Genomic DNA, 14,306 nt, shown 5'->3' with positions numbered 1-14,306 from the left:
ATACATTAAAGATAAATTAAAATGCCTATTTATATGGCTACGGAATAAACAATAATTTTGCTTACGTTATTGTGTTACATATAACTTAATAGCTATCCATAGTTAGCAGAGCATAGTTTCGATCTACGGACCTCTGGGTTATGGGCCCAGCACGCTTCCGCTGCGCCACTCTGCTGTACGAAACTGATCGCTGTATTACGGAGTCCCAGTTATGGCTTACGTAGCATTTGTAACTGTTGTGTTACTAAAATGCATAAATAGCACGCTGGGACAAAAGCATCGATGCCAAATATTAGGAAATGATTTTTCCTAACAGCACGAGACGCCTTGGTTTTCTTTGAACCTTCAACCAATAACAACTTTATCACCATCGGTGCTTTAGCAATCACACTTTTAATGGGAAATAGTCTGTTGAACTGTCGATGTGCATTTGCTTCTGCGGTATTGGTAAGCACAGAAAACGTCTGCCAAGTATACCTGTGTAATGTTTCGAACCTCGTGTATTGTCAGTGGATTGCCGGAACAATTCCGAATTACAAGGTACAAAACATGCGGTATTTATAATACTACAGAACACAAATATTGAAGGTAAAGTGGGAGGAGATACGTTCACTTTCACTTGTGAAACGCTTGAGGGATGAAAAAGGTGTGGCTTCCTTTGGATAGCCTTTGGGCTCGTTATATTCCTTCCCCTCTCCGATAAGAACAATTGGTCCTACAATTTTCATTTTCCGTCACCGACTACAGTTGTTGCTATGGTTGAATAATAAAACTTGTTCCTCCACCTAAAAATTATAAAAAAAAGTATTGCAGGTGATTTGAATAAAGTTGCTGGTGTATTGTCTTCTTTCTTTTCGTCTTTTATTCTTGCTTTTCTTTCGACCCGGTATTTCAGCTTTGTTAATTATGGCTTTTTCGTTTTTCTCGCGGCGGTATTGAAGTTGTTCTTTTCTTCCAGTCTTGGTCAGGGAATTACTGTTATGTTTTTGCTCCCATTTTTGAAATATTGCTCGCGCTCTGTTACTGCATGTTTTTGAATCAGCCGGGCGTCCATGGGAGTCTTTTATCCTTGCGTCTGATCCGTGTAGCAGTAATATTTCGATCATGTCGATTCGGTTGAATCCGGCTGCTACGTGTAAGGCGGTTTCACCTGAGTCGTCTTGTTGGTTGATTTTGATGATTCTTTTTGCGCAAATTTGGATGGCAAGATTTTCCAGGCTATATTCGGCTAGATAGTGCAAAACGGTTGTTCCATCTGGTCTTGTAATGTTGATGTTGATGGTGTCCATATTAACTTCGCACATTCTTGGTTTTTCTGTGTGAGATTGCCAACATTAAGGGAGTTTCTCCGTTGTAGTTGTGAGCGCGGGATTTCGGGTACAAACGGGGAGGAATCATTTAGGAATGCGCTCTATCGCGACGTTTACCCACTCAAATTCACCCGTTTACTTTCGTGGCTAGAGTCGGGTAATGATTTTTATCATCCCACCCCAACATCTTCTCGTTTTATGCGAGAGCGTCTTCAAGAAGAGAGTGACATCGCCTGGCCATCACAAGTGCGTCGCAAATCTACAACTATCTTATTTATGGCGTTTGTCTTCCCAAATGTGATTCCACGGATGGATAATTTTATTTTCCGGTGTTTGTGTTATTATTATTATTTTATTTTATTTTATTTTTTTTTTTTGATTTTGTAGATAAGGATGTCATTTTCTTCGATAGATGGGTAGATTAATGAATTTGGTGCACTTGGTAGGGGAGAGCGCATTTGACCTTGTGCTTCTATTGTCAGTTGTGAAGGGTCAATCTCCTGTTGTAGAGTTGTGTTCCCAGTTGTATGGATTTCCATTCAAATTCACTAACGGTGTTTTCCAAAAACAATCGGAAAATGGATGAATTGACCATCCATCTGTTCCGATCGAACAGTTCTTTCCTTCGTAAGTAAAGAACGGTTTAAATCCACATTTTGTTTCATTTTCTGATATAAAAATTCTTTTGGCTTCGCATTGTTGAAGTGTCATTGCTTGACCGAAGCCTTGTAGTCTCGTGCAGAGAGGTAAACCTACTGCTGCTGCGGCCAAAATTCTGTTGGTTTGAGCTAATATAACAGCCTGCGTTCTTTTGATTGCCGACGTAGTTGACAATAAACATTTCGAATTTCTTTTGCGAGTTTGTTCTCGTGTTCCGCTTCAATGCTGATTTTATATTGGTCGTGCATCTTATTTATTTCATATTTAACCTTGTCGTTGAATTCTTCGATGTTTTTAGGTAGACCGCTTTCCAAATTTTCATTAATTAATGACTCTTCAGTTTTCTGATCCATTAACAGGAACTCTGCTGGCGGTAAATTTTGAATATTGTTCTCCTCGATGGCCTGAATTTGATTTTCTTCTGCTGTAGACGTTTTTTCTGTTGTAGTTAATGGGGTCATTCTGGCTGTCTGTGTTGACGATTGTGGGGTCATTGGACTCTCTTTCACTGTCATCGTACTTTGCGTAGTTGTGCTTGGTTGGTGCGTTGTTGTTGAAGCTGTTGTTGTGAAGCTCGTCGGAGTGGGCGTTGTTTTCGTTGACGTACGCCTAGTAGTTGTAGTGGTTGTTGAAGTCGAAGTTATTTTAACAGTTGTCGTAGTCCTAGTAGTAGTGGTAGGTTTAGTGCTTGTTGACGTGATCATTGGCTTTGTAGTTGCTGGGGGTTTTGTTGAAGTTGACGTCATACTGGGCTTAGTTGTAATTTTATGCGTTGTTGTGGGTTTGTTTGCTGCTGTGTTTGTAACTGGCCTAATTGTAGTCGTAGTTTTTACCGTTGTGTTTGTCGTTGATCCCAATGTTGTTTTTATTGTGGGCTTCGTAGTTGTTGTAGCGCTTGTCGTTGTTGTGGATTTTTCTGTTGTGGGCGTGGTAGGGGGCGGAGTCAATGTTCCATTCCTTTCTGATTGGTTGTTGACTTCCCTTTTCACTAGTGGCGGAATGGATGGGAGTGTTTTCCCGTCCAATGGCTGTTGAGTGTGTAGTGCAATAATGGCTGCCGCTGAAAGCGTTTTTGGCTGGTGTGGGCTCCGATATTCGAAGCTAAAATGTTGTTTCTGGCTGGAGCTGTGACAATGCCCCATGCTCACTCTTCCCACTCTCTGTGATAGGCACTTTCTGTCTGATGAGGGTTAATGTAACCGAGTTCCATCTGTTGCCATGAGCTGTCCTATGTGCTCGAATGTGCCCCAGATTGAGCTGGTGTTAGCGCATTCCTGGAGGACTAACATTGTCGTATTGGCTTTGATACAGGTGTTTGTATTGAAAGGTCTGATGGTAAAATCAGATGTGTATTCGAAAGCTTGTCTTCTTTCTGTTGCTTTGCTACAGTTGGCTACCGTAATTTGTGATTGCACCAATGGGTCGTTGCTTCTTACCAGTTTTCTTAGTTCTTCTTGACATCGCGGCCACTCTTTGTCACATTCTTCCAACGTCATTTGTTTGTTTACTCCGTGGTGTGTTAGACATTTTTCATTTGGTGTTTTTCCATTTTTCAATAGTCCCCAGGCAATCATGTCCCAGATTGTATTTCCGCTACCGCGATTAGTTTTTAAAATTCCTCCGAATATGGCGAATTAATCGTTGTTGTGATTGCCTTTCGTTGTTCTTGCTGAATTTCCTGCATTTCTGCTAATGTTGTGTCCGGGAAATTTTCTAGGATGTCAGGATTGGTGTTTACAGTTTCGAAGATCCATTTTTGTGTTACGCTGTTTTTGTCCTCTCTGCACTCTGTTAGTATGATAGCTTGGGGTGATCCTAGTGTAATACAGAGATATGATTCTTGTGAAATTAATTGATAATTTTGTTGATCTAGGATCCATCCTGTTGAATATTCCGAACATTTGGCTACAATCAGTCGGCCTGCTTCTCCCTCTGTTATACATAAATCACCGATCTGTACTCAGATTGTTTGGTCAACGATGTATTCGAATTCTGATCCTTGTGGAAGTTGATCATCGTTTTTGAGACGAAAGTGAGCATTTAATTGGTTGCTTTCTTCAGGTTTGTATATTATATATATCGTTGCGTTGTAATTCACGAACCGTTCTTTCTCCCCGATTCTGATTGATTGTGAATATCCCATTCTTATTGATCCCCAGGCGTACGAAATGCTGTAAAGACGTTTTCCTGAATCTTCGAGAGGAGTGTTTAGCAAGAATTTAACTTCCTGCTGAATGGATCGTTTACGTTTGGCTATTTGGATTTCTCTATAATCCTTGCACACTGATGTATCTAGGTGAGTATTAAGTTTGCATGTTTTCATAGTTGTTTTAAACATCTCCTATAGTTTTCTTGTAGTTTCCGTTGTAAAAATTAGGTATGTAAGCGGTATACCCACAACTTTGTAACCTTGTGGTATGATGTATCGATCTGGTTTCTTGAGGAACAAAATCTCAACCTGTCAATTTGTGTCGTAGAGACGACTAGTGTTTTCGTGTTCCGGCATTGTTGGAAGCTCCAGATATCCGCTTCCCTTAATCAACGTTTGTGAGTATGAGTTATTTGTCGTTCTATCTCCCCACACTATTGTGTTTTTATTTTGAATGAAGGGTCCTTCCTGCTGGGTTGTGATTAACGGTCCAAAAGGGCTTTCAATTGGGTCATCCGGTTTTTCCTGCCGTAGCGTGATTTGTTCCGCTACACAGTTGAGGGTGTGGTATTGTTTTATTGCATACCATTGCCCTTCGCCTGTCGGGGTGGCTGTAAAACTCAGTCCCGCTGGTCCGGTCTGCACATTGTTATCACCACACTTCTTGTCGTTCACCATTTACCAGCATTCCAGTGGGGTTATTAGTTTAGTTTCTTGTGAATATATTGTGTCGAAGGATCCAATCCAAAATGATCCTGTTATTTTCTTCGTTTTTATCCATTGTTTGCACGTCCAGCCTTTCCTAGAAGCTGCTGGTTTCTGCGTCGTTTTTAAAGTGTACAGCGTAGGTATTCTGGGTAAGTGTGCTGTATCTGTTTCCTTGTTGTTACAGTAATATGGTGCTTCTATATCTGAAATTCCTCTGGTCTTTATATTGTTACAGTCGCACACGGTTGAATAGATGGGATACGTTGATGGAATGATGGTGAGCAAGTGGATGAATAATAGTATTAGTTCCATCTATGAAAAGAAAATTTGAAGGTTTCTTAGAATCTCGATACCCCTTGACGTTGCCGTAAGTTGTGTCGTGGATTCGCCATTCTAGTGTATGCAGGTTTGTTTGGTGTGGGAAAAGGAATGTTTGGTACGATGATCATATAAGATGCCTCTTCGGTTGCACGAACTGGACGCGTTTCAGGGGTAAGTTGTTTTTTGTCGTTACTGAATTGTTTTCTTGGTCTTCCTGGTCCCCTTCGTACTGTTTCTTTGTGCTCCTAGGTTTCCTGGGACGTAATGTTTCATGCGGTTGACGTGTAGTATCGATTTCAGTTTTTCATTGTTGGCGTGTTGAATCTCGTAAGTGAGATCTGTGAAACTTCTGGTGATTTTTAATGGTCCATTCCACCGGTTGATGAATTTTCCGGCAGTTGGTGGGGCTTTCAGTAGCACAGTCACCGATGTTGTATTTGATTGCTTTTGTTCCTTATTCGTAATATGTTTTTTTTTGTCTGCGCCCGAAATAGGTGTTCCTTCGCCAGTTGTTGAGCCTTCTTCCACTGATGTGAGTACATTACACTGGGGTCTTCGTATGTTTCGTACCGTCTATCTATTTTGATGTCGTTTGGGAGCACTGGTTCTATCCGAAGAATAGGAAGAATGGGCTTTGTTGTAGTGTCGATTTCTTCGCTGTGCTGTAAGCAAATGTGAGGAATGGAAGATATTTGTTCCAATTTTCAGGTTCATCCGTCACGTAACAAGCTAACATGTCACATAGGGTTCTGTTAAAACGTTCTACTAATCCTTCCGTTTGGGGATGGTATGCTGTTGTTCTGATTTGTCTGATTTTGAATAATTTGCAAATTTCTTGGATTAAGCTCGACAGGAAGTTAGTCCCTTGATCAGTTAGGACGACTTCGGGGTATCCGTATTTGGTAAAAATATCATTAACCAAGATTTTAGCAATTGTTTGGGCAGTTTGATCTTTCATCGGCACTGTAATAACGAAACGACTGACGTAATCTGATAGGACTAAAATATACCTATGTCCCTTTGCGGTTTTTTGAACTGGACCCACAATATCCATCGCAAGTCTTTCCCACGCCCTTTTGGCTGGGGTCATAGGTTGCAATGGTGCTTTACCTCCTCCCACAGCCTTGCGTTTTCCGCATTTTAGGCAATTTTTTATGTGTTCTGTTACGTTTTGTCGCATGTATGGGAAGAAGTACAGTACGGCTCCACTTATCGAACCACCCTGTGCAGTGGTCCGATAAGCGGATGGTCCGAAAAGCGGCTCGGCTGCGATCAGCGCCATCTCGTCGCGCTCATTCGTAATAGTGTCTAATGCTCTGCTCGTATCGACTGGTTCTCTGTACTCACTTAACTAGACAAGCTTTATAATTAATTGAATTCGCCACAGCACGCCCACACAATCCATTTTATAGCTGCTCTACAACTTCAAGTTTTTCTTTTAGCGTCAAAACTTCCCTATTTTTTCTTCGATTTGAATTTGCCATATTCCGCGAGTTTACATTGGTACTTAACACCGGCGTGCGCACTATTTTTCCATTTTACAGCTAAACTAAAATGGATCTTTCCTGAATAAAAGCTAAAAAGAAATTGAGGTAAACTTCTGACTCACCATAGCAGGCTGGGGTACCTGTCTCATCATAAAAAGCTGACATCGGATTCATCCTAAGAAGCTGATAGCAACAGCATTCCGATGAAATTTAAACCCTCTGAAAATGAAGGGACATCTTCATACAGACCGCTCTTCGCGCGCCCCGGTTCTAAAAAATGCTTCATAAGTCCACACTAGGGGCGCTCACTCCTCGACTCAGTGTGCGAGTGTGACCTCGGTCCGATAACCGGTTTGGTCCGATAAGTGGGTGGTCCGATAAGTGGAGCGGCACTGTATTGCTCTCGAAGTCTGGCTATTGTTTTTTCTATTCCTAAATGTCCTGCTAACATGGGGTCATGATTTCCTCGTAAGATCCCTGTGATTAACGGTATAGGGACTACTAACTTTCCTTGCTTATCTGTTAATATACCTTTCTCGTAGATTATAAAGTTGCCTGTGAATCTTTTACTTTTCTGGCTATCTTCCTGTATTTTCTTCACTAATTTTTGGCAATATTTATCTGCTTGCTGTAGTTCTATCCATCTTTCTTCTTTCCAAGACCTTTTACTTTCACAAGGAGGCGTCTAAATCTTGGGTTTCCGCGAATGTTATCTGTTGCCTTCTATATTCTTTTATTTTATTTTCCAGATACTTGATTTTTTCTTCTCTGTCTCCTGCCTGTACGTTGGTTTTTTGTAATTCCGTTTCAAGATTTTTATTCTTTGTAGTACTATCTTTCAGGCTTCTTTCAGGCTTCTTCGTAGCTGATTCGATTGGCAGATTTTTCAAGGGAGTTTTTGAGTGTTTCGTTTCTTTCTTGGAGTTGCTCAAGGGAACTACTCAAGGTGTATTTGGAACTCTTTGCCTTTTTCTTGTTGCTATCTAGCTGTTTTCGCAAGCTCTGTAACTCGAAATTGAGGTTAGACGAATATTTTTTCTCTGCAATCTGCGCAAGTACTATTTCTGTTTGCAAAACACTGATGGTGCCGAACAGGAATTCTTTCTCTTTACCATGCACAATACTAATCTGTTGTAATAAACTGCCAAGGTTTTCGGTGTTGCCACCGAGGGATTCTACGTAATCTTTAAGTGTCTTTGTGGTGTTTGTAATAGTTTCTGCTGTTATACCACGTGGTACTTGCAACGTTTGTTCTAACAATGAATATGAATACAATTGTAATGCGTTATGGGTCTTTTTAATAACTTCTTGTTTCTTGGATTCTATTTGTTTGATATGCGCTTTTGTCGTGGTGGTCTGATATAGGTTTTGTTTCTTTCTGACTCTTGTTCAAATTCTAAGTTCACAAGCGTTATCCGGGTAAGAAACTTTTTACTGGACAACAAGTTTAAGTCTCATTGGGACCTCCAATTGTAATGTTTCGAACCTCGTGTATTGTCAGTGGATTGCCGGAATAATTCCCAATTACAAGATTAAAAAACATGCGGTATTTATACTACTACAGAACACAAATATTGAAGGTAAAGTGAGAGGAGATACGTTCACTTTCACTTGCGAAACGCTTGAGGGATGAAGAAGGTGTGGATTCCTTTGGATAGCCTTTGGGCTCGTTACACCTGTAATAAGTTAATCATAATTACGTGTGTTAACCAAGGTTGCCGCTGAACGTCACTGTGACGTTTCTTCAATATTTACCACATGTTGATCATTACTTAAAAGAACCTCACAAACGTAACGAATTATTCACTTAAAACCTAAATGATCTTCAAAATCTAATTACTCTTAAAAAATGAAATAAAATAATCTTACCAATCAATTTCAATGTTGAATTGCCGATCTTGATCAACATAATGGGATGGAATACGTGATATATGCATTCAACTTATTGAATTGGTGCATACTATAACACCATCACTGTTGTAGGATTTCGTGGCGCAATGGTAGCGCGCCTGACTCCAGATCAGGAGGTTGCGTGTTCAAATCACGTCGGGATCAAACGGCTTATTCAAGTTTTTGTTTGTGAATGTATGCTGCAACGACAAACGAGGCAGACAAGTCTAGGTAAATACTACTCATATTTTCAGGGCGTGTAAAAACACGTGACTAAATACATTTATCAATGCTTTTATTGTAAAATGCATATTAAAATGCGCAAGCTGTTAGAGAGCTAGCAAAAAGTTTGATGCTATTCAGAGACGAGAATCTTGCCAATACCATGTCAGGAATTACCCGCGGTTCCCGAATGTGATGACGTAACGGTTACTTAATCGTTGAACTATGATAACAGATCATGCACAACTTGTATCTGCTACGGGTGCTAAGGGTCAATTTTTGACGTAAAATGCATCGACCGGGAATCGAACCCGGGCCGCCCGCGTGGCAGGCTGGCAGGCGAGCATTCTACCACTGAACCATCGATGCTTTTATCAATTACATTCGTTAAAGATAAATTAAAATGCCTGAATGTGTCAGTCCCCATCCTTGTGGTAACGCCTGTCGAACGGACTCTAACGCTTGAGTCAGTACATTCGGGGGGCACATCAGAGGTGACAGCTTTCCTATTGCTGCGTCCGCCAGCCCAGGCTGCCAGCCGTGCAGGACCTCCGCCGTCCAGTCCCATGCGCGATTAGCTTTCTCGATTGATCCCGCCACTCTTTGGAGATAAAGCAATTCTCTCGACAGGTGTGTCCAGCTCTCGCTGAAGACCTTTCTCAGCTGAGCTTGTTCGCGGCGCATCTGTCCCCACGCCGCCATCAAGCTGTCTATTTCCGCTTCATGTTCCGCCAGGTGTCCCAACATGACATTCAGGAGTGTTGCTTGCTCCTGAAGAAGATGTACTACTTCCAGGCCCTTCTTGTGGTAAAATTCGAGCCTTGAATGCACCGATTCTAGCTCCTGGGTGGTAGTGGTCCCAAATAACCAGCACTTTAATAAGTACTTTGCCTCCAGCGTCGAACAGCCCGCGCTTCTGCCGAGTACCATCGCCCTTCAGGGCTCTCTCTAGCTCTCTGAACTCCTGTCGTCGCCGCTCTGCTATTGTCTTGATCTCGACTAAGTCGAACGCAGGTTCTTCTAAAAATGGCTTTACTTCCATTGGAAAATTCCCCATCGCAACTTTGTCGAAAGCTCGTAACATCTCATCCACCCAGTTGGTTATGCGCTTAATCACCTGCTCTGTGCGTTTCGTCGGTACGTCGTAAATGACGATCCATTCGGAATCGCCTAACGCTAGGGTTCCCTCTGGATGAAAAACAGCTCCTTCTGTCACCACGAACTTGCCTTTCATTTCATGCGCTTGGACCATCTGTCCAATGGTACAGATCACTGATAAAACCAGCATGTTCTTCATCCATCCTTGTGCCCGTCTTTGTCGGATCGGACGCCCCGGTGACGGTTCCACCTCCTCTTGAATCCCAAGCCTTGGCTCCTCTTCCACTTGTAGGCCTTCGCCAAAATCTTCCTCCTCTATCAATTCCAATGGTCGGCGCTTCGCCTTTCTCCTTGCGCCTTTCGTCTCGGGTTGTCCAACCACTGCCGCGGTGTCGCTTTCCAGCAATCTCTCAGGACTCGTGCCAGTACGCACCGCCGCCTCCGGTTCCATCGCTGCCTCCGGTTCCTCGGCCACTGCCGTGGTATCGCCTTCTGGTGGTCCCTCGCTGGTGTTGGCACGCGTCACGGTCTCAGCTTCCACCACGCCATCGGATTCGTCATCTGACTCTATAACAAACCTCATCATTTGAGAAACATGGACCACAATGGTTCTCTTCCCAGTAGGCTTTCGAAGTTTGTAGTTTAGTTCAGTGATCTGCCTGATCACTTTGAAAGGTCCTACGTACTGGTGCAGTAACTTTTCAGCGAGACCTTTCTTCCTCTGCGGCCAGAAGATTAACACCAGGACACCGGGTTCGTATACCGGTGCCTCACTCACTCTGGTGTCATACTGAGACTTCTGGCTGCTGCACCGCTGCTGCACCAGGGCCAGTCTATCTCTGACCTCTTCCCTCAAATTAGACAACGCCTTCATCAGTTCCTTTGGGTCGGCAAGCTTTGTTTGATTCGGCCCCGTCGCCGCTAGCAGGTCCGTCGGAATTAATGCTTCCCTCCCATACACCGGCATGAATTGTGTGTGGTTGGTGCTATCTTGGCGCGCCGAGTTGTAGGCAAAGGTGACAAACCCGAGGAATTCATCCCAGTCCTCGTGATTTTCGTCCACATACATCGCCAGCATGGTCGCCAGCGTCTTGTTTTGTCGCTCCACAAGACCGTTGGCCTGTTGGTGGTAAGGTACGGACATCCGATGGGAAAGTCAAAGAAGGGCGAACACCTCACGGGCTACTTCTGCCGTGAAACACTTCCCTTGGTCGGACGTCAGCTCTCGCGGAAATCCATGCCGCAACACAATTTCCTCGACGAAGAATTTTGCTATTTGCAGAGCCGTGGAATCCGGTATGGCCCTCGCTTCTACCCACTTAGTAAGGTAGTCAATGGCAACGATCACGTTTTTATTCCCGCTTCGTGATCGCGGGAATGGAACGAGGACGTTTATCCCGATCCTCTCGAATGGTCCTCCCACTTGCGTGATCTCCATGCGTCCTTTCTTCTTCCCATGATCCGGCTTCCGTGTCTGGCAACTTTTACATGCCTTAACATACCGGGTCACTGCTCTATTAATCTTCGGCCAGTAAAACCTCTGCCGAGCCCTCTCCAGAGTTCTTGCTTGCCCTAGGCGCCCCGCCGTAGGCTAATCATGAACCAACGACAGTGCTTCCTTCCGTTTCTCTGGCGGCACGCAGAGCCGGTCAAATTCTTGTCCGAACCAGATCGTTCTCAGGTAGAACAAGCCTTCCTTCAGCACAAAGTTCCCGTATCGCCTGGAAGTGTTGCTGATCATCCCCTGCTTGATCCGCTTCCACTGCTTTACACGATCTTGTCCGTCAGTCCAGGAATGAACGTCCATCGCCATGGCCGCAGCTGGGATAGGTGTCACGTGTTCTTTCTCCACCCCCTCTTGTATTGGGTAACGCGACAGGGCATCTGCATCCTCATGGAGACTTCCCTTGTTGTAGCAGATGCTTATGTCGTACTCTTGCAACGACAAACTCCATCGTTCTAGTCTGCCACTCCTGTTTTGTCATTAACCAGCACAGGGCATGATGATCTGTCTTCACCGCCACCTTCGTTCCCTAGATATATGGGCGAAACTTTTTCATGGCCCATACAATGGCCAGGCACTCCTTTTCAGTGATGAAGTTGTTCCTCTCGGACTTGTTTAACACTCGGCTCGCAAAACAAATTGGCATGGCATGTCCATCCCTGTCTTGCATCAACGCTGCGCCTATTCCGTAGTCGCAAGCGTCTGGGTGTACCTCAAAAGTCCTTGCATAATTTGGATGCGCCAGCCGACCTGCCTTTACCAGCGCCGCCTTCAACTCTGCAAAGCTACTCTGCTCTGGCTCTCCCCACCGGAACATTCCTTTTCCCTCCATTGCCGTGAGTGGATACGCCGTCTTGGCGAAGTTCGGCACAAACTTGCGATAGAAAGAGCAAAGGCCTACAAAGCTCTTCACCCACTTCCTCTTTACTTTTTCACTAGCATTGAGGTTTGGGCCAGGGAACTTTTCGATGCCTTTGCAGTGGTCAGGATCTGGTTCAATTCCGGCTCGGCTCACGACGTGGCCCAACATTCGCACACGCTCATTCCCGAAGGCACACTTTTCGGTCTTCAGCTTTAAATTCGCCCTCCGGAAGCATGACAAGACCTTTCCGAGCGTCTCCAGATGTTCCTTTGCATCCCTCCCAAAGATGACTGCTTCATCTATGTACACAAGGCAATCGGTCCACTTAAGCCCTGCCAATACCATATCCATGAGCCGCTGGAATGTGCTCGATGCTAAACACAATCCAAATGGCATCACACGGAACTGATAAAGGCCGTCAGGCGTCACAAACGCTGTCTTTGGCTTGTCTCCTTCGGCAACTGGAACCAGCCAGTACCCGCTCTGAAGGTCTACAATACTGAAAACCGTCGCTCCCTCCAGCTTCGATAACGCATCGTCGATGCGCGGAAGTGGATAGACGTCCTTCGTCGTTACGTCATTTAAACGTCTGTAATCGAGGCAGAATCACCACTTCCCATCCTTCTTTTTCACAAGGACGATTGGCGATGACCAGGGCCTTTGCACAGGTTCAATAACCCTTTGCCGCAGCATCTTGTCTACCTCTGCCTTAATGAGCTCTCGTTCCTGCCAGGCGCGTCGCCTTAGTAACTGTTTGATCGGCGCTGCATTACCCGTAGGTATAGCATGCTCCAAGACAGTACACTGCCCAAGGCAATCGCTGCCTTCAGCGAACACATCTTGGAAACTCATCAGAAGCGAAATAAGGTCCTCACGATCCTCCCCTGCCAGTGTCTTCGCCACACATTCTTCGAACATAGCCGGGTATTTCAGCTTTCCCTGCCGAGCGCTGCCCCTTCCGGCTGTACGTCCATCTTCCATCTCCAGGGGAAAACTGCTGCTCTGGTCGAGAGCCACCAATTTTCTGAGGGATGTTCCTTCCACAATCACATGATCCGTGTGATCCACGTTCATATCGTGAACAACCGCGTTCGACTTGGTACAGTCGATTAACGCGTGCCCCGCCGATAAGCCACTTTTTTCAAGCAGCTTTTTCGACGTGCGGAGGAGCATAATTGCGTCCTTGTTTCCTCCGTCTGGGATAGACATTTTCACCGGTACCGCACTTCTCTTTGGCACCGTGACCCGCACTGTTGCGGTCACCTTCCTTATGTCATCTCTGCCTCCGGCAGTTCCGATCTCAATCGCTCCGAGCTCCACCGTCGAGGGCTACTGAAGCAGATTTTTAGCTCTTTAAAGAGCTTTAACAAATTTTTTCCCATAATGAAGTCGGGTCCGAAAGTCTTCAGCACAACGGCTTCCCCTTCCACCGACGAGTTTTTATTGATCACTGTCAGCGCAACTTTTCCTCTCGGTTGCATAGGCTGACCATCCGCCGGGGCCCATCCCATGGGGTGATTTTCAGGTTCAACTTGCTTGCTAATGACGGCGTGATGACGGAAATGACCGCTCCCGTGTCCACTAAAGCTTCCACTGGACAACCACCAATCCAGATTACCTCTGTAGGCTGTTGCTGTCCAATTGCTTTACTTGGTTCTCCGCCAATCACAGCACAGGCTGCTTTTGGCTCCTCCCTCTCCGGCTTCGTAGGCTTTGTAGGCCTTGGCGTGCTTTCTCGACTCTTTTCTTTAGGACAATTTCTTGCCATATGGCCTTCTTCATTGCAATTGTAGCATCGGAACGGATTATTTTTCTTTGTCTTCCGATTCCTTTCGCCTTTTCAGTCGTCGATGCTCTGCCTTCTCGTCTGCCCTCTTGCCTTCGTCAGCTCATCCCGCAGCTCCTGTATTTGCCGCTGGAGCTCTTGCATCTTATTAAGGCCTACTGCCCCGATAGGAGCTTTCTCACCCTCCCGGCGTGCATTTTCATAGCCCCATTCGTAGGCCGTTTTCACAGCATCTGCATGGAGTCTTGTCTTTTCGAACAACTCCTCGCAGGTCGTGATTCCAAGCACATACAGCCTTTCGTGACAGGT

General features: G+C 44.8%; 1 protein-coding gene and 1 non-coding gene across 2 annotated transcripts; one reads left to right on the top strand and one right to left on the bottom strand.

The window, feature by feature from the left end:
• Positions 1-8,618: 8,618 nt before the first annotated feature.
• On the top strand, positions 8,619-8,690 carry Trnaw-cca (transfer RNA tryptophan (anticodon CCA)). The gene has a single exon. It is a non-coding gene; the product is annotated as a tRNA-Trp (tRNA).
• Positions 8,691-12,817: 4,127 nt separating this feature from the next.
• LOC130701869 (uncharacterized) lies at positions 12,818-13,420 on the bottom strand. Its single transcript, XM_057523661.1, has one exon. It carries the CDS (start codon positions 13,418-13,420, stop codon positions 12,818-12,820), a length of 603 nt encoding a protein of 200 aa, XP_057379644.1.
• Between the last annotated feature and the right edge of the window lie 886 nt (positions 13,421-14,306).

The sequence above is a fragment of the Daphnia carinata genome, chromosome 7, assembly GCF_022539665.2.
Source record: "Daphnia carinata strain CSIRO-1 chromosome 7, CSIRO_AGI_Dcar_HiC_V3, whole genome shotgun sequence".
Taxonomy (NCBI): domain Eukaryota; kingdom Metazoa; phylum Arthropoda; class Branchiopoda; order Diplostraca; family Daphniidae; genus Daphnia; species Daphnia carinata.
The sequence above is the reverse complement of the archived record's forward strand: the minus strand, read 5'-3'. Positions and strand labels throughout refer to the sequence as shown.